Source organism: Chanodichthys erythropterus, chromosome 14 (genome assembly GCF_024489055.1).
Source record: "Chanodichthys erythropterus isolate Z2021 chromosome 14, ASM2448905v1, whole genome shotgun sequence".
NCBI classification, from domain to species: Eukaryota; Metazoa; Chordata; class Actinopteri; order Cypriniformes; family Xenocyprididae; genus Chanodichthys; species Chanodichthys erythropterus.
This window is the reverse complement of record NC_090234.1, coordinates 13,313,577-13,334,723: the sequence shown is the minus strand read 5'-3', so window position 1 is coordinate 13,334,723 and position 21,147 is coordinate 13,313,577. Positions and strand designations below refer to the sequence as shown.

Genomic DNA, 21,147 nt, shown 5'->3' with positions numbered 1-21,147 from the left:
AGACGCGATGTGTTCACCAGCACCCAGACAAACGATTAAAATTACCACGATGTTAATTTATCTATTCGCTTGTTTATAAATATAAAACATGATATAATGGCGTCGGAGTGCACGCAAGAATCCGTTCTGGACTTTCTATTGGAAAATGGGGGGCGAGTGAAAAACAAGGACTTGATAGCGCATTTTAAAGTCTTTCTGAGCAGTGAAAATACGAAGCGAGCCATGTTAAAAGAGAGATTTAAGCGTTTTGTGGACAATATCGCGTATGTGAAGCAGGAAAACGGGGAGAAAGTGGTATGTTTGAAGAAGAAGTACAGATACCCGGAGATGCGGAGCGGGCGCGCGCAGGATGAGAAGCCCGATGATGAGGAGAAGGAGGATGATGAAGACGTCAAGAGAGGATTAGATGCATTGCAGATCGAAGAGAACGGGAATGTCAAGGCAGAAATCGATGGAAAACATGATCTGAATAAAAAATCCGAGGAGAAAGCAGACGATGTGAGAGATGCTGAATGTGAGGAGGTGTGTGTGTCAGACATCGCGCTGATCGAGAAAGACAGTTCTGCACTTTCTCACTGTAATCTCCCAGAGGTCTCGCTTGAAAATGTGCCTGGAAATGATGTCGAATCAAATGTTCCCGAGCTTTCCAATGTCCAGTCAACCGGACAGCCGGAATCTAGGGCAGGAGAGCTGGAGTTGGAGGCTCCACTTGGCAAAGCTTCTGTCACATCACAGGTCATCATTAGTAGAAGGAGAACATCGAGGGGATCTCAGCGCAGTTTGCTGGGCTCTTCTGAGGATGGAGCACATGATGGGCAGTCTGAGGAGGGCAGCACCCCAAAAGGCAGCCGCAAGAACTTCATAGAGCTCATGATGAGCAGTTCTCCACAGGTGAGACTGGTGCAAATGCATGTAATAAAGCATATAATAATCATGCAAATGCACACAATGCAAAAATGTAAATGCTCATAATGCACATTTAATGCAAATGCATAAAATATATAATGCATATGCACATAATGCAAAAATATAGAATTTGCACATTATGGAACGGATCTAATTTATTATGCAAATGCACATACTGTAACGCATCCAAATTCACATAATACATATTAATATCTAATGAAAATGCAAATACTGTAATGCATATAATTCATATGCACACAATGCAAATAATATAAAATGCAAATGCACATACTGAAATGCATCCAAATTCACATAATGCATATTAATATGTAATGCATATGCACATAATGCATATCTATAATATCTAATAATGTAATACTGCAATGCATATAATGCACAAATTATAATGCACATAATATATAATACTACAAATGCACAAAATGCAATTATAATATGTTATAATATGGATAATATAATATAATGCATATGCACATAATGCACATAATATATAATGCATATACACATAATTCATATTGTAATGCAAATCCACATATTGTAACGAATCCAAATTCACATAATGCATATCTAATGCAAATGCACAAAATGTATATAATATATAATACAAATGCACATACTGTAATGCATATAATCTAAATTCAAATAATGCATATTATAATGCATATGCACATAATGCTAATATTATATAATGTATAAACACATAATGCATATAATATATAATGTAAAATCCACATAATGCAAATAATATATAATGCATAAACACATAATTCATATTGTACTGCAAATCCACATATTGTAACGCATCCAAATTCACAAAATGCATATCATATATAATGCAAATGCACATAATGTATATAATATATAATACAAATGCACAAAATGTATATAATATATAATACAAATGCACATACTGTAATGCATATAATCTAAATTCTAATAATGCATATTATAATGCATATGCACATAATGCTAATATTATATAATGTAAAATCCACATAATGCAAATAATATATAATGCATATACACATAATTCATATTGTAATGTAAATCCACATATTGTAACGCATCCAAATTCACATAATGCATATCATATATAATGCAAATGCACATAATGCTAATAATATATAATGTATAAACACATAATGCATATAATATATAATGCAAGTGCACATAATGCATATTAAAGGTGCTCTAAGTGATGTCACGCGATTTAGGCCAAAACATTTTTTGTCACATACAGCAAACATCTCCTCACTATCCGCTAGCTGTCTGTCCCCTGAACACACTGTAAAAAAACGCGGTCTCTGTAGTCGCCACAAGCTCTGAAAACGGCAATAAAAACAAACTGGTGCAGCCTGGACCACTTAACATAATAAACATGCTCCAGCCAATAACCAACAAGAATGATTTTAAATGTGCGTTCATGACTGTTTCGGGAAGCACGGAGGGGAGGGGGAGGAGGAGGGAGGGTCTAGCTAGCCTCTGTTTTGTTTGACAACACTTGTTTGACACACATCAACAGGAAGTTACTCCACCAAGGATCACTTAGAGCACCTTTAATATCTAACGTAAAAGCAAATGCTGTAATGCATATAATCTAAATTCACATAATGCATATTAATATATAATGCATATGCACATAATGCATATTAATATCTAATGAAAATACTGTAATGCATATAATATATAAAATATATATTATATATAATATAATGCACATAAAGCATATCATATATAATGCAAATGCACCTACTATAATGCATATAATATATAATACTACAAATGCACAAAATGCATATACTGTAATATATAATACAAATGTGCATGCTGAAATTCTTCATAGGGTGGACTACCAGTAAAATTGATAAAAAATTTGGAACCAAAAATTATTCAGACACTTTGACCTGACCATGTTTTAAGTGTTATCTGACATAATTAAGATTAATTTTTAATTTTTTTTTTAATTTAACTCTGAGATGTTTTCATATTGTATCCTCATTTTTTTAAACTATAGTGAACAAAGTATTAAAGAATGAAATGTTCAAGGTGTCTGAATAAATTTTGGTTTGACAGTATAATGAAAATACACATACCATAATGCATACATACATATATATATATATATATATATATATATATATATATATATATATATATATATATATATATATATATATATATATATATATATATATATATATATTATTTTATACATATAATAATATATAATGCAAATGCATATAATATGTAATGCTCATGCAGGTGAGACGCTCACTGGTGCATCGCAGCTGCTCAGGGCACATATCAGCCAGAAACAGTGACTTTAGATCGTCCTCTGTGGAAGAGGATTGTGCTTCGGTAACCTTAGACCCGCTGGAGCACGAGTGGATGATGTGCTCAGCAGATGGTGAATGGGACAGTCTCCAGCGTCTGCTCGTCTGTGAACCGACACTCATCTCCAAGAAGGACTTTGTCACCGGTTTCACGTGTCTACACTGGGCGGCCAAGCAAGGCAAACACGAGCTCTTCGCAATGCTGATGGATTTTGCCAAGCGGCACAACGTCACCATCAACGTAAACTCACGCTCCAGCGCCGGCTACACACCTCTGCACCTGGCGGCCATGCACAATCACATAGAGATCATGAAGCTGCTGGTGGGCGCTTATGATGCTGATGTGGATGTGAGGGATTACAGCGGGAAGAAAGCATCTCAGTACCTGCGAGCCACCGTCACGGGGGATATTAAAGACATTATAGGGGCTTGTGCCAACTTGGACACAGAGAATGTGCCCGGAGCCGGCCGATGGAAGCTTCCCAAAGTCCTTCCAAACCCTCTTCGTCTGCTGAACCACCCTGAGGAGATGGCCGGCGACGGTCAGTCCAAACCCAGATCTCTGTATCGAAAGTCTTCCATCGGTCGGATCAGGCTGCAGAGGAACCGCTTCAAGACGCAGATCGTCCACAGCACTTCATTCAGGGAGAACGAGGAAGGAGACGATTCGCTCAAGAGCCCCGTCAAATCCAGACCCATATCAAATCTCTTCGGATGAGATGGAAATTGTTATAATATATATTAGAAGCATATGCAAAGACATTATTACTTTAGGATCAGCTGAGCTGCCTGTTTACATCTGGAGGCGTGATTTAGATGTTTCAGTAACAGTTTACTTAAAGCCTTTATGTATAAAGGTATTCATAATGTGCATTATAATCTTTTCATAAATAATTGTAACCAAAGTTAAAATGCATTATAATATTTCCAGATTGCTTTTTACATCTGAAATTGGTTATTTGCCACCAATGTAAAAAATAATAGTTGGTGTAACTTAAAAAAGCAAGTTACCTGAGTTTAAGGATTAGTTCACTTCAGAATTAAAATTTCCTGATAATTTACTGTTCTCCATGTCATCCAATGTTCATGTCTTTCTTTCTTCAGTCGAAAAGAAATGAAGGTTTTTGAGGAAAACATTCCAGGATTTTTCTCCATATAGTGGACTTTAACAGGGTTCAACGGGTTGAAGGTCCAAAAAAAAAAAAGAGAGATGCGCCATGCATTACGTAATCACGTTGGAAAGGTCACATGTGACATAGGCGGAAGTACCATGGTAGAGCGAAATTTTCTCCTTCAATTTCAAAATTGTCCGATATTTTACCTTTTTTTTTTTTTTTGTAACGGGTGTTTGACTTAGTTTTGCACGTTCGCTTTGTAAACACTGGATCAGTACTTCCATGACCTTTTCATCATGATCATGTAAAGCGTGGTGCATCACAGAGCAGTGCAAGATAAGCATTTATGGATAAAAAGTATATACATTTTTATGTTTTTTTAGAAAATGACCTTCTAGATGAGACTCTTATTCCTCGTCTGGGATCATGTAGAGCTCTTTGAAGCTGCACTGAAACTGACTATGGAGAAAAATCCTGGAATGTTTTCCTCAGAAACCCTCATTTCTTTTCGACATGTAGGAGAGTAAATTATCAGGAAATTTTTATTTGAAAGTGAACTAATCCTTTAATACAATGAAGGCGATTGATTTAATGAACAGAAACTCAAAATATTATGTTATCTGAACCACATTATTTATCTCAAGTTGATTTGATAAATCACCAAAAAAATTTTTTATAGTGTTTTAAAGCATTATACTTTCTAAAACTTTAGATAAGCATTATAACGAGTAGTTACAATTATTCACAAGATCATACAATGCATTATAAGGTGCATAATTAATGTATTAAAATACTTTTTTAATGCATTATATATAAGTGTTACCTTTTTAAAAAATAAATAATAAAAAATAAGATTAAACAAAATAAATAACATTTTAAATAAAATAAACTGAATTGATTAGCATTAGTGATGCACAATTTATCGGCCACAATATCGGTATCGACCAATATGTGTTTTAATTTTACGTTATCGGCCCGATAAGAAAATTTGGCCAATATATATGAGCCGATAAAAAATTGATCATTTCCTTCAGCTGAGACACTTCAGATGTGCACTGTTCATCATGATGGTTTTGAATTGCTTGAAATATGATTGAAATCACTTAAAAATATATATAGTTAAGTTGAACATGTGCAGTGCAAGTCTGTCATAAAGACTACAAAATATTTTAATGAAAACATTATAATTGTGTGCTTGGGACATGGCTTTTAATGGTGAAACTTTTGTTTTTGTATTCAGTTTCTCAAAAATTATATACAAATTTGGATTTGGATTTTTCGGCCAATATATCGGTTATCAAATATAAAGAATTATCGGTTATCGGTATCGGCCAAAATTTTCATATCGATGCATCTCTAATAAATATATATATATATATATATATATATATATATATATATATATATATATATATATATATATGCACTATATATCGACCACCATATCGGTATCGGCTGATATATGTTCATTTTTATAATGTTATCATTATCGGCCAAATTTTCTTATAGGGCCGATAATGTTAACATTAAAAATGGCTTTTAATGGTGAGACTTTTGTTTTTGTAATCAGAATCTCAAAAATTATATTTTGTTTATTGGCCAATATATATCGGTTATCGGCATTAACGGTTATCGGCCAAAACTTTCATAATTAACATGAGAATTGAAATAATGAAAAACAGATTTAAAAAAAAAAGATTTAAATAAATAATACGGTACTTTAGTGAGTAGGAAAAAAAAACACAATTATATCATAGAAACTATTTTCCACATATTTATAATATTAATTTTTCACAGTATAAATTGAGTTTTTATAAATGAAAATAAAGAGCAGCTGCCTTTTAAATTTTAGGATGGACGAGGACGATCAACTGGAACAAACGGTAATGCAATCATCTCTTTTAGTAAAATTATGCACCACAATTTCATTAGAATGACGCTCTAATGAACATGTAGATAGTTATTATTTTTGAATTCATGTTCACATATGCACTTTGTGTTTCTCTGTTTCTCTGGCATGTTTCTGTTGCACGTGATTGTCCTGTTTCAGGTGCTGTACCTTTAATGATTGTCTTCCGGATGCAGGAATGAACATGTTTTGAGACTGTTATGTTTATGTAGGTGATGTTTAAAAAGCTGCTGTTTAAGAGAAAGTCTAATTCTGTGACCAGTTACTTTAACCCAAGACTAATGCACTTTTAGCAAATGTACTAAGCTTTATAATATTAGACCTCCTATAGAAGACTAATCCCAAATGTGTCTTTGAAGTGCCTTTATCGATAATGAAATGGTCATTTTAGGCACTTGTGTCATTTTAAAGTACCCAGAAATGTTGCATATAAAGTTCCTTACATTTGTTCCTATAGAAACTGTCAGAACCAACATGATGTTTACATTTCCTGAAGACGATGTGATGGTGTTTGGTGTTGCTATGCAGTTGCTAGGTGATTTCTTTCTGTCTCCTCAAGTTTCTGTGATACTTTGCTCTTTCATGTCTGGAGAACAAATGCTGAAGTTTGATCAAATAAAATGAGGAATGATTCTTGACTGGGAAACGTCTCTAATTAAGTTCTTAAATGACACAGTCAACCATCTGCTGTCGATTCATTATTTATGTGACATGAACAGGATCTGATAGCAGGATGTTTTACAGGTTGTTTAGGAAGAATAATATGAAGCCCATTTCTGCCAGAGAAGAAAAAAATTATGCTTTTTTTGGTAAATCTTAATTATGATGTGAAAGACATAATTATTGCATACAAAGTAAAAATTATGGCTTGCTGTTGTATGACATAATTATGACTTTGGTATGTTAAAATTTTGGCTTTTTATGTCAGAATTTTGACTTTTAAGTCATAGTTATGCCAAAAAGTTTAAATTATGACAAGTCAATATGATGAGACATGAGATAAGAAATAAATTGTGACATTATCAATTATGATATATCATTATATCAAAATTATGATTAAAAAGTTGACTTTCTATGTCTTAATTATGATTCATGAAGTCATAATTTCGTTTTAGTACAGTATATCAGAATTAAAATTTTTCATGTCATAATTATGATTTAGTATGTCATCATTTTTTACTTATTTCATAATTGACAGACGTCGAGTGAATTATGATTTGACACTAAGTCATAATTGAGATAAAAAGTCAAAATTATGGCTCAGTTATGAGATTAAAAGTCAAGTTATGATTAACAAGTTGAAATTGAATTAATATGTCATAAATATGATTAAGTCATACTGTAATTTAGATTTTTTTTTGTCATAATTTCAGTATATCATAATTTTGATTTTTCATCTCATAATTATGGTTTAATGTCAATTTTGACATTTCATTGACAAAAGTCAAAATTATGACATATTAAGTAAATTATGATGACACCAAGTCATAATTATGAGATAAAAAGTCAAAATTATGACATACAAAGTCTAAATGATAACTTTTTATGTCATAATTATGATTAAATCCTAATTTCAACTTTTTATGTCACAATTTCGACTTAGTACAGTATAATATGATTATGAGAATATAATTGTAATAAAAAGTCACATTTTGCAAAGTTTGACATAAGTATGAATTGCTGTCATAATTTCGACTTATGTCATCATTTAGACTATCATAATTATGATTAAATTAAAATTTCAACTTTTATGTCGTAATTTGGACTTAGTACAGTATAATATGATTCTGAGAATATAATTATGAAATAAAAAGTCAAATTATGACATAGTTTTACATAATTATGAATTGCTATCTCATAATTTCAACTTTTTATGTCATAATTTAGACTTTTTATGTTATAATTGACAAAAAGTTGAAACTGACTTTGTCATAATTATGATTTTTTTACATCACAATTTCAGCTTTTCATAATTTAGAGTAAATATGTCATAATTTAGACTCAGAATTTCATCTTTTTGTCATTATTATGACTTTTTCATGACTTAGTATGTCATACTTTTGACTTTTTTATGTCATAATTATGATTTACAAAAGCATGATGTGGTGTAAATGGACATCCACAGCATTAAACACTTATCGTTTGGTCATAATCAGGTCAGAATTGTGTGATAACTGGGAAATTCACTCATTCTGGTGAGTGTTTTGTTCTTTTTGTTTTTCAGTTTGGTGATACACAGTTGAATCAAATCTCTGTTTGTCTTCTTTCTCATGACATTTGATATAACACGGGTAATCTGATTTAAAGCAGGTACGACAGCTTTTTCTGGCCGGAAGGTAATAACGTTGCTATTTCAACACTTGTCCTAACAGATCTCTGCTTCCTTCCACACACTATCATCAACAACGTCCTTTTGACTTTCATTTATCAATAATACATTGAGAATAGAGACGACACGAGTGTCATGTAACATATAAATACATAAATAAACTCTCAGGGATATTGTTTCAGTGCACAACCAAAATGGTTAATACAATGAAGAAAAATTCAATAAAATGAGTGGGTATTTAATGAGGTTTCAAGGATTGCACTGATGTTAAAGATTCTTCTTGAGACCATCGATGCCGATGAAGAACTGTTATTTTTAAGAGCGCAGGAGAAACAATTCATACTTTAAAGGCCTGAAAGCTGATGTCATTAGAAAAGCCACAGCAGGTTAAAGCCTCAAATATCACGGCTGCAGTCATGTGACACACAGGCAGGTCATGTGCTGAATTAACAAACACCAGTCCTCGATTTGATCCAGAACAAAAGAGATTATACGATCCGCTCAGCAGATTACGAGTCAGAAATGCCACAGAAATGAACACAAATCTTTGCAAATTCTCCAAATTCACTGATTCACAGGCAGGTCAAATCTCATATAAGATCCTGAAGGGCTGTGAGATGTAGAGTGAAAGGTCAAATTCTTGAATCCATATTTTTTTTGCCATTTAAAATGGGACAACTCCTGGATCAGATGTCTAATACTAGAGATTTACAGAAAATTAACATTGTTTCTACTGCTGAAAGTGCATGACGTGTGCGAAGTTTGACAATTTAGTCTTACTTCAACATCAGATCTCATAAACTTCTACTTTTCATTATATAATGGGTTAAAATTAGTTATCAATGAGAATGATTCATCAAGCTGAGGAGTTTTCTTTCCACTAAAACAAGGTTTTTCAATCTTTTAGATGCCAAATATGATCCAAAAATTTATCTTTTATCTACATCACTGAAAAATGAATATAATAAATCTAAAATTAGCTTCTATTAAGTTACATTATTATATTTTTTCTATTCACCACAGCAATGCATTATTACTGTTAGCCTTTATTTATTTATTTGCTTATTTATGTAATTTAATCTAATTAATCACATTTTTACTTATGTATTTTAATCTAATTAAATCTATTTAATAGAATATACACTATTTTTTTAATCACATTTTTATTATTTTTAAATACATTTTTAAAATTCATTTTTAAAATTCATCATTTATTTTTCTTTTCCCTGGATCCCAGTTTGAAAACCCCTGCTCTAAGATGAACGTTTTTAAAAAGTTTTAGTTTTAAAGGATTGATTATATTTGTGTTTCTTTAATAATTTTGCTAAAGAGGTTACAGAATTATTTTTCACCCAGATGTTGTCCATGTCCTTTCCTTTTATTTTATTTTTTATTTTATCTCATTTAATTGCATTTAATTTTGTTTCATTTTATTTATTTAGTTTTATTTTATTATTTAATTTAATTTTACTAAATTTATATTTGTTGTTTTATTTTTTTATTATTTTATTTTATGTTTTATTTTTATATTATTTGTAATTTTATTTAGTTGAATTTTGTTTCGTTTTATTATTTTATTTTATTTTTTTGGTTTTATTTTTTATTTATTTATATTTGTTGTTTTATTTATTTTTATTTTTTTATTTAATTTAATGTAATTTTATTTTGTTTCGTTTTATTTTTTTATTTTATTATTTAATTATTATTTTTATTTATTTATATTTGTTGTTTTATTTTTTTATTATTTTATTTTATTTTTTTATTTTTTTTATTTACTTAGTTTTTTATTTTATTTTATTTTATTTTATTTTATTTTATTTTATTTTATTTTATTTTATTTTATTTTATTTTATTTTATTTTATTTTATTTTATTTTATTTTATTTTATTTTATTTTATTTTATTTTATTCTTGATGACTGTAAAAGCTGCAGGTAAAACAGTCACCACGTGAGAGCAGCAGAGCTTCTTTGTAACTTCCGTTCCGGCTCGTGTGACGTATGCGGAAGCTGTAAGCATCATGTCCGTTTGTTTCAACTGAGAGCGGACTGCTGTTGTTATTTATGCTTCAGTCCGAACAATTCAGAAAGGTTAGTGATGATTTACATGTCTAAATATGATTCCCTCCAGCTGTGTCCATGAGCTGTGAGACTAGAGGAGCTCAGAGGAGTGTCTTTATCAGCCGTCAGTGATGTTTCATGATTCAGATATCAATAACTCATCAATAATACACACCATCATCATCTCCCGCTGTGTGTTTTCATGAATATAGTTAATTAATCAGCTTCACAGTCTGTCTAATGAGCGATTCATTAAAACAAGCGACTCTCTGTAAGGTTTATGTTATTAATTATGGGCAGTGAATCAGAATTTGACCATGATTTACACTAAAATAACACAGTTACAGCAGTTAAATTACGATATTAAAATCATGATGAGCTCTCAGACTGAGTCTCTCTGTGATGTTTTGAGTGGTTCACACACTAGTCTTGTTACAGTAATAATAATAACTGCAGACTGAAGTTTACAGTATTAGAGGTCAGTAACTGGGTCTGTTTGGCTGTTTAACTAGTTTGTCAGATCCAAAATCTACTGACCACCTACTCAAAGGATAATAAATATTCTGTTTTGTGAATTATTTAATGGTATTTTATAATGTGCATGAGATTTCTGCCCTATGCATGATGACTTTAGCATCGTAAAGCCACATCAGTGCAGCACAGACACAATATTCACATCTGTGTTATTTTAGTATTATTAATATAGTATTGTAGTACCTATTAATATTTTGAATCTGTTTTTATTTTAAATTTTTCTAAGTGTTAGTAATTTTGTTTTGCGTTTTTTCATTTTTATTAGTTTTTTGTTGTTGTCATTTTTGCTACTTTTTTGTAATTTTTAATATATTTTTTTAAACATGTATTTTTTATTTCATATCAATCAACATAAATGTATTTGAATTATTTTAGTATATTATGTTTAGTAATTTTGTGTTTTTGTCATTTTTATTGTTTTTGTAAAATATTTATTTCTAGTTTTTTTAGTTTAATTTATTTGTGCATTTGTCATTTTTTTTATTTAAAAAATATGTATTTCTAGTTTTCTATTTATTTCAATCAACATAAATACATTTTAATAATTTTTCTATTATTTGTATTATTTTTAAAAAATGTTTTTAGGTTCTCATTTTATTTCAATCAACATAACTTTATTTTAGTCATTTTAGTTTAATTTATTTGTGCATTTGTCTTTTTTAAATATGCATTTCTAGTTTTCTATTTTATTTAAATCAACATAAATTTATTTGAATCATTTTATTTTTTTGTAATCTTTTGTCTGTTTTTGTCATTTTTATTATTTTATTTAAATGTGTATTCCTAGTTTTTTATTTTATTTCAATCAACATAAATGCATTTTAATCATTTTAGTTACATTTTTAGTAATGTTTCCTGTGTTGTCATTTTTAATATATTTCTTTAATATGTATTTTTATTTTTTTTTTATTTAATTTCAATCAACATAAATGTATTTTAATCATTTTAGTTTAATTTTTAGTAATTAAATTTAGTAATTTTTTTTTTAAATATGTATATATATTTTTTTTACATTTTATTTCAAACAAAAATGTATTTGATCATTTTAGTTTGTTATAGTTAACAATAATAACGCTGATTAAGATTAATGGTGGAGTTGTTTTATGTCCGATTATTAAAATCTTACACTTGCCCAGATATTTACTCGTTTTCGTTTACAAAACGATCTGATAACTTTGTTTATGCAGTGACTTTGACTGGTGGTCAATTTCAGTATGAAACTGAAGTTGCGGCACAGTAGTTTCCTATTGTGTCATATATATTTGAGTGAAATGCTTCGCAAACAAGAACAAATGTAGATTGATTTTGTCTGTGGGGAATTGATTGGATGGTTGTGGTTTGCTATTGGTGGATCTCATGTGAGTGACAGGTTGCCCCGCCCTCATCATCAGAAAAGAGAAGAGGAAGTTATTCTGATTCAAGATTATATGGAACATGAATTTAACACAATAATGCACCAATGCAATAAAAAATAAGAATTGTCAATTTTGATATCATGGTTAATTCAAGTTAAGAAAACCCTTTTTCCTAACTGATTTCCACACTGATCTGTCTGTTTCTCTTTTCTCGTAGTGTTCAGCTGAAGCGTCTGTGTTCATAATGACGTCCATCGTCAACGACACGGCCGAGGCTGTGGATCTGTGTCCGGAGTACAACCTCTACCTGAAGCCCATCGCCAAAATGACCATCAGCGTGGCTCTTCCTCATCTGAAGATGCCGGGCAAATCCATCTCCAACTGGGAGGTGATGGAAAGGTTGAAGTCCATGGCACAGCCGGACCAGTTCTCCTCGCTCCGCATCTCCAAGAGCACCATGGACTTCATCCGCTTCGAAGGCGAGGTGGAGAACAAAAGCGTGGTCAAGCGCATCCTGACCAAACTCGAGGGAAAGAGCATCAAACTCAGCGGATTCACGGACGTCCTGAAGGTGCGCACGGCCGAGAACAAAGTCGACTTCCCGACGCGCCACGACTGGGATTCGTTCTTCCGGGACGCCAAGGACATGAACGAGACGGTTCCCGGAGAGCGGCCGGACACCGTCCATCTGGAGGGGCTTCCGTGCAAGTGGTTCGCCCAGAAGGACGGCTCTCCCGACAAGCCTTCGGAGACGGTGCTCAAAACCGTATTCGAGCGGTTCGGCAAGATTCGGAACGTCGACATTCCCATGCTGGATCCCTACCGTGAAGAGATGACCGGGAAGAACTTCAACACGTTCTCGTTCGGAGGACACTTGAACTTTGAAGGATACGTGCAGTATCTGGATCACACGGGCTTCGTCAAAGCTATGGACTCTCTGAGAGGGATGAAGCTGATGTTCAAAGGGGATGATGGGAAGGCGGTGGCCTGCAGTATTAAGGTCGGTTTGATTCTCTTCTAGATCGTATTCTCTATATGAGCTCTGAGATTCTGTTCAGATCCTCCACATCTGAAATGTTCTATTTTTATGACAACATTCATAATGAGTAATCATGACAAATTATATGAATATATATGAAAATATTACATATTATATTATACAATATTATATATAAAATAGATATTATATATATATATATATATATATATATATATATATATATATATATATATATATATATATATAATTATGATTACAATATTTTCGTATAATTATGTTTTATATATATATATATATATATATATATATATATATATATATATATATATATATATATATATATATATACACACACTTCCGTTTGTTATATTAAATATATATATATAATATATTAATATATATATAATTAGTTATTACAGTATCCATTTATATATTATTTAGTATATATTAATATTTAAGTATGTGTATGTATGTATATATATACACACAAATACACACACTTCCGTTTGCTATATTAAATGTGTGTATATATATATATATATATATAATTACAATATTTTCGTATAATTATGTTTTTATATATATATATATATATACACACACACACACTTCCGTTTGTTATATTAAATATATATATATAATATATTAATATATATGTAATTAGTTATCACAGTATCCATTTATATATTATTTAGTATATATTAATATTTAATATTAATATTTAAGTATGTGTATATTTATATTATACATATACACACACTTTTAGTTTTTGTCAGTTTTTGTTCATTTTAATACTTAAACTAAACGAAAATGTGAAAGCAACTAGCTGAAATAAGTTCAAGGTTTTTTTAGATTTTATTTTATTTCAGTTAACGTAACTGTATTTCAAGTAACGGAAATGGTTTTAGTTGTAGTTAACGATAATAACCCTGGTCTGTAAATACAGAGCACAGAAGAAAAGCCCACAGAAATGTGTTTGTGAAGTTCTTTGTCAGAAGCTTATTTTACCACATCGAACAGACTCACGTTCACCACAGCTCCACTCTGCTGCATTTTGGCATTGAGCAGATTTCAATTTTAATTAGTCGGGCAAGTCTTCAGGCGTGTAATGTGAAGCACTAGTACAAGAGGATTGTGTTAATGAGATGGAGTCTGTTGAACAGAGCACTTGAATAACACCGGCACTTTAAGGGCCTTTAATTAAATGAAAGTCAGCGCTGGGCTGTATTATGATTTGAAGGATTATTCAGCAGAGCAAAGAAACCTGAGGTTATGTGAGGACACAGAAAGTTAATTAACTGTTCATTATGACAGTGAACTTTAACCAAAGTTACATTTCGTTTGGTGAAATGTGAAGTTAAAGTGTGTGTCAAGAACTCAAAGCCATTTAACATTTATTTTTAACTTTAAAAACCATCCGAAAGAACATGAAATTATATTTTGCAAAATGAAAATGAAGTCTGTTTTCAGGACCATTACCTTTTATTGCATTGAGATTTTTTCAAGCAATTAAACACATTTTATTTGTAATGAAAAAAAAATAAAATAAAAAAAGTTTTTTAGACGGAAAGAACCATTTGTTCTGACAGCAGTACATCTGAAGCTTTAAGATGTTTATTACAGGACATTGTAAGCATAACCTGAACATTCATCCTCTCTCAGGTGACCTTTGACACGACGAAACACCTGAGTGATTCCTCACTGAAGAAACGACAGCAGGAGCGACTGAAACTCCAGGAGCTGGAGAAACAACGAGAGGAGCAGAAACGTAGAGAGAAAGAGGAAGAGGAGCGGCGGAAGGAGGAAGAGAGGTATGAGACTTATTTAAGATTTCTTTAGACTTATTTAAAGAGCCATTCTAGCTAATATTTCTAATCTATCAACTAGCATAGTATCTGTCTGAAACATGCTAGCAATGCAATAATATGTACATTATAGTAACCACATAGCAACATCCTAGCAACCACCCAGAATACCCAAGCATCACCCTAGCAACCACTCAGAATACCCTTGAAACAGCATAGCAACACCCTAGCAACCACATAAAAACACGTGAGCAACCACCCTGAATACTCTAGCAACCATATAGCAAGACCCTAGCAACCACATAGCAACACCCTAGCAACCACTCAGAATACCCTCGAAACAGCATAGCAAAACTCTAGCAACCACCCAAGTACCGTAGCAACCGCATAGCAACACCTTAGCAACCACCCACAATACACATACAACTGCATAGCAATACCCTAGCAACCACCCTGAGTGTCCTAGCTAGCAACCACCGCAGTTACCCTAGCAACTGTATAGCAAGACCCTAGCAACCACTTAGCAACACCCTAGCAACCAGCCAGAGTACTCTAGCAACTGCATAGCAACAGCCTAGCAACTACCCAGAATACCCTCAAAACAACATAGCAACACCCTAGCAACCACCATGAGTACCCTAGCAACCACTGTGAGTACCCTAGCAACCATATAGCAACACCCTAGCAACTGCATGGCAAACTATTTGTCTGAGAGATTTATACCTGATTCAAACTTAAAACTACTTTAAATGTATATCCTTTAAACTTCAAGCTTTCAAACCTGCTTCAAACATTAAACTACCTCTCTCTTTACACTGTATTACACTTTAAGCTTTTACAACTACTTCAAACTTTCAGGCTAGGCTTTCTCGAGCCAACAATAGAGTTTGTTAAAGATATGATATTTATCTCAATAATTCTGTATTATATAAAACATTGTATGAACCAAAACGTCACTGTGGTCAAATAGATTCAAAATGTTTCCTGTATGAAGTTAAATACAGTAAAACAATCGATTTATGAATGTACGTATATCAGTACTTATTCATTATATTATTATCAAATGAATATCATTATGGTATTTATGATGTTGGTTACATTTTCATCTCCTCGCTCTGTTTTCACAAGCCGTTTTTAAGAAGCTCCAGTAATCAGTGAATGTTGATCATGTCTCAGAAAACAGCGTGAGCAGGAGGAGCAGGAGAAGGAGAGGAGGAGGGAGGAGAAACTGCGCAAACGAGAGCAGAAGATGAAGGAGAAAGAGGAGAAGAAGAACCAGAAGAAGATGAAGAAGCAGCAGGAGGAAGAACAGAAGAAGCTGCACCTGAAGATCGCCATGGAGGAGAGGAAGCTGCTGCTGGCTCAGAGGAACCTGGAGTCCATCCGGCTCATCGCCGAGTTACTGAGTCGAGCAAAGGTCAGTCACATGACCTTATTCAACACCCGACTTCCATTGACACCTGTCACACTCAGAGGTCTTCATGACAACCCGCCAAAATAAAAGTCTGGTTAAACTCAAAGAAATTATGACTGTAATATATTACTATTGTACAGTAGAATGCACTTCTCAAAGTAGTAATAATAAAATAATTATTCAAACTATTTTTTTTAAGGAATAATCACAATTTTTCATCCATTGTTTTAATTTTAACAGTAAACCAGTGTTCTGCAGCATTTTTTTTTTTCGTTTGATTAGCACCGTTTTCGATAATCTATTTGTATTAAATCATGAATCAAGAAAAATTATGAAACATAAAAATAAAAAATTTCAATGCTTTTGATTATTAAAATTTAATCTAGAAAAATTCAAATGGAAAACAGATTTTGAGAAAAATATTTGGGGAAAGAGCCTTAAAAATGTAATTTTTATTAAACATTTAATACATTTTTGTTAAAGTGTATTTGTTTCAGGATTTCAATTAATTAGTCATGCTTTTTGATTACTAAAAATATAATTTAATCATTAAAATTAAATGCAAACAAATTAAACAAAAACATTAAATATGGGAGAAAAATATAACATTTGTCTTAAACCATTAATAAATTGTTGTTAAATTGCAAATGTTTCATGATTTTAATTAATTAGTCATGCATTTTGATTGCTAAAATGTAAATTAATCATTTAAAAAATAAAAATAAAGAGAATGCTGAAAAGTTATATAAATATATATATATTTTCATTTTTAACACTTTAAATTGGTTGTTGTTAATTTGTATAGGCTTCATAATTTTAATGAATTAGACATGTTTTTTGATTATTAAAATGTATTAAAAGCATTAAAATGGAATGCAGAAAAACAAAACAAAAAAAAACAACACAGAATTTGGGAAAAATAAAAGGATTTCATAGGGCCTTAAAAACTTAATTTTTCTTTGTTAAAGCATATAAGTTGCATGATTTAAGATAATTAGTCATGCTTTTTGATTGATACATGTAATTTGTTCATTAAAATGGAGTCCAGAAAAAATTAAACCGGGAAAAAAAAACAGAATGCAGAAAAATAAAACAGAATTTGAACAAAAGTAAAAGGATTTCATAGACCCTTGAAACCTGATTATTAAAATGTAATAAAGTCGTTGGAAATGGAATGCAAAAAGTTAAAACGGAATTCAGAAAAATGTAAATAAAAACACAAAATATGGGGGGAAAATGAAGCGGAGAAAAAAAAAGGATTTCATAGGGCCTTAACTTCAAAGGGCCCTAAAAATGTAATATTTCTTAAACTTTTAAAAGGTTGTTAAATTGTACAAGTTTGATGATTTTAATTAATTAGACATTAATTTTTGGTTACTAAAATGTAATCATTAAAACATTCCAGAAACATTAAAAATGGGAAACATTGGAAGCAGCAGCTGCAGGTGTTGACTGAAGGGAGTGTTTGTGTCCTCAGAGCCTGAAGCAGCAGCAGCTGGAGCAGCAGAGGGCGGAGCTGGCGCGGCTGCAGCAGCTGGAGGAGCGCAGACGGCAGCAGGAGGAGGAGCTGCGGCGCGTGGAGGCCGAGAAAGCGCGTGCGCTGGAGCTCCAGAGGAAAGAGCGCGAGCTGCGCGACAGACTGCTGGGAAACCTGCTGAAGAAGAGCACCAACACAGACGGCCAGGACGAGAACGCTCTCACCTGCGACAACACCGTTATCGACCTGGATCTTCAGATCTGCGACGCGCCGGCGCAGGTGAACGGCATGTCGCCGAAAGCGGACGAGATAAATCCGGCATCCCTGGTGAAGCCGGACAACCAGGACAGCAAACCGAAGAAACAGGAGAACGTTGAGGACCAGAAAGTCGCAGCCGACAGCGACAGACGTGAGCGCAGCAATCACGCGCGGCGCCGCAGCAGCGGGAGGCGCAGTCACAGTCGGAACGGACGGAGGCGCGGCCGCGAGCGCAGCGGCAGTTGCAGGAGGAGCAGGAGCCGAACCACGCGACACAGGCGTCACGGAGCGAGTCCGGAGCGCCGCAGGAAGTACAGTCACGGCCCGAGCAGCAGCAAAAGCCGCAGCAGCAGCCGCAGTCGCAGGGGAAGCAGCAGCAGGAGTCGCTCGTCCAGTCGAGGACGGGGACGACACTCGCACCACCGCTCCAGACGATACTGATGATACTGAGAGAAACAGAAGAAGAAAAACCTACAGTGTGACAAACACGTCCTGGTCACATTCACCACAAAATACAAAGGAAAATAAGAAATTATCTTTTGTATAAAGAAAATGAGGCCTGCTTTAGGACCAATTAGGTTTTATTTTTATTTTTCCCAACAAATTTTGTTTTTCATAAAGAACTTAAAGCCTGATTTAGGATCATTAATATTTTATTTCAATTTATTTTCATTTTTTCCCCCAGCAAATTATATTTTTCATAATGAAAATTAGGCCTGTTTTAGGATTTATGTTTTATTATCATTCTTTTTTTTTCTTTCTTTTTTTTACAGCAAATTTTAAAAAACGTTTTAGGATCAATAATTATTTTTATTTTTCCATGCAAATGATTCATAATGAAAATTAGGCCTGTTTTAGAATTGTATTTTTTGTTTTTCCCAGATTTTTTTCCCCCAACAAACAAACAAACATGAAATCTGATTTAGGATCATTAAGATTTTATTTTAAATTTGGTTATTTTTCCCCATACATTTTTCACAATGGAAATTAGGCTTAATTAATTCATTTAATTTTAAATAATTATTTTTTCCCATAAAAAACATGGTCATTAATTCAAATCATACAAATCTTTTTAATTATTTATTTTATTTTTATTTTTTGCAGCAAATTATATTTTTCATAAAGAAAAGTTTTAGGATCAATAAGTTTTATTTTATTTTTCCCAGCAAATTGTTTTCACAATGAAAATAGGCCTATTTTAGAATTGCATTTTTTATTTTTCCCAGATAATTTTATTTATTTATTTATATTTTTTTTTCTTAAAAAAAACATGAAACCTGTTTTAAGATAATTAAGTTTTTATTTTTCCATTATTTTTTTATTTTTATTTTACAGCAAATTATATGTTTCATAAAGAAAATGAGTTTTGGGATCAATAATTTTATTTTTTATTTTTCCTAGCAAACCATTTTTTCCCATAAACATGAAGCCTGTTTTAGGAATTGGACCATTACAATTTTATTTTTTATTTTTATTTCACGTTATTTAGGATTATTTCAGTTGAGCACATGTTTCCCTCAACTTTTCAGCATAATATCTGTAATGCATCCATATATTATATATCCATATATTTTGCTTTTTGAATTTGTGATTCTCATTAGATTCTTTAATTTTTTTATAGTACAATTTACTGAATTGCAGCATAAATTAAAAGCAGTACTAAAAATAAATACCATGATGTATAACTAATATATTATTACTTTTTTATATCAAAATAATGTCACCCACAAAACAATCCCTAAATATTGTCTCTAATTATAGGCCTCATTTTCTTTAAAAAGATAATTTCTCTGTCTCTCTCGATTTTGAGGTGAATAGTGACCTGGACATGTTCTTGATCAGTTTGTAAGATTCACTGCTTGAATTAAACGCTACAGTATCTTGACCTTATTTGACTGTATTTTTCCCATTAGTATCACACTTTCTTGTCTAAGTTTGCCTTACGAAGACTGAAGCTTTGTTATAGTCTGTGCCACAGATTTCTTTAGGATTGTTTGGTTCAGCGTTATTATTCTCCATAGACTACAATCCTTGGTTTATGACTTGAATTTGACTTTGTTGAAAGAGTTTATGATCTGTTTATTTCAAGCATCTCAATGCAGTTTTATAAAGGACTCTCAACCTTTGTAGAAGTTGGATGGATAGCCGTCATTTTTTAACGGGGAATCCAACTGTTTTCCTCGGCACAAGCACAGTACTTGATTGAGGTTGAAAACGCACATGTAAAGTCATTACAGACACTGTTTTATGGCAGATGCGCCACTGAAGGACGTGTTTGTAATTCGTATTAACTCAAGTTACCTTCCTGGCAGGTCTCAATAAAGCAGTGCTTTGGATCCTACCAAGTGTCTTGATTCATTTTACATTTTATTTTACATTTTATTTCAGGCAAAATGAGCTTTCAATAAAGCTTAGCTGCCTGTGCAAGGTGAACATTTTCTTTTAAATAAAAAAGGCTGTTGTTTTCCCTTTTGTCGAGGTAGTAAAACGCCACGCCACCACAGTCTGTTATGGATACGCTTAGTCAGATACCACCTGGTTTAGTAGGAAATACTTCTTAGCAAACTTTTAGTAGTAATGGTGTCGACTTGTTCCCTGCTGCAAGAATTCGAAGAGTAAATGTTTAGCAGGAGGGA

At 32.4% G+C, this 21,147-nt stretch overlaps 2 protein-coding genes across 2 annotated transcripts; both read left to right on the top strand.

Moving 5' to 3' along the window:
- Window positions 1-96: 96 nt before the first annotated feature.
- On the top strand, window positions 97-3,975 carry sowahca (sosondowah ankyrin repeat domain family Ca). The gene is made up of 3 exons (XM_067410630.1): window positions 97-577; window positions 719-891; window positions 3,187-3,975. The coding sequence occupies exons 1-3, from the start codon at window positions 97-99 to the stop codon at window positions 3,973-3,975; spliced, it is 1,443 nt and encodes a 480-aa protein (XP_067266731.1).
- A 6,626-nt stretch (window positions 3,976-10,601) lies between these two features.
- On the top strand, window positions 10,602-20,832 carry akap17a (A kinase (PRKA) anchor protein 17A). Its single transcript, XM_067409405.1, has 5 exons — window positions 10,602-10,698; window positions 12,775-13,557; window positions 15,220-15,368; window positions 16,539-16,779; window positions 18,254-20,832. Exons 1-5 carry the CDS (start codon window positions 10,672-10,674, stop codon window positions 18,950-18,952), a joined length of 1,899 nt encoding a protein of 632 aa, XP_067265506.1. The 5' UTR covers window positions 10,602-10,671; the 3' UTR covers window positions 18,953-20,832.
- Window positions 20,833-21,147: the final 315 nt, after the last annotated feature.

Bases quoted from the DNA above. Each gene is read 5' to 3' on its own strand.
- sowahca (XM_067410630.1), top strand. From the start codon at position 97: ATGGCGTCGGAGTGCACGCAAGAATCCGTTCTGGACTTTCTATTGGAA. The intron at 578-718 runs GTAATCTCCCAG...CACTTGGCAAAG, and splicing joins CAGTTCTGCACTTTCTCACT to CTTCTGTCACATCACAGGTC. The intron at 892-3,186 runs GTGAGACTGGTG...ATGCTCATGCAG, and splicing joins TGATGAGCAGTTCTCCACAG to GTGAGACGCTCACTGGTGCA.
- akap17a (XM_067409405.1), top strand. From the start codon at position 10,672: ATGCTTCAGTCCGAACAATTCAGAAAG. The intron at 13,558-15,219 runs GTCGGTTTGATT...ATCCTCTCTCAG, and splicing joins CGGTGGCCTGCAGTATTAAG to GTGACCTTTGACACGACGAA. The intron at 16,780-18,253 runs GTCAGTCACATG...TTGTGTCCTCAG, and splicing joins AGTTACTGAGTCGAGCAAAG to AGCCTGAAGCAGCAGCAGCT.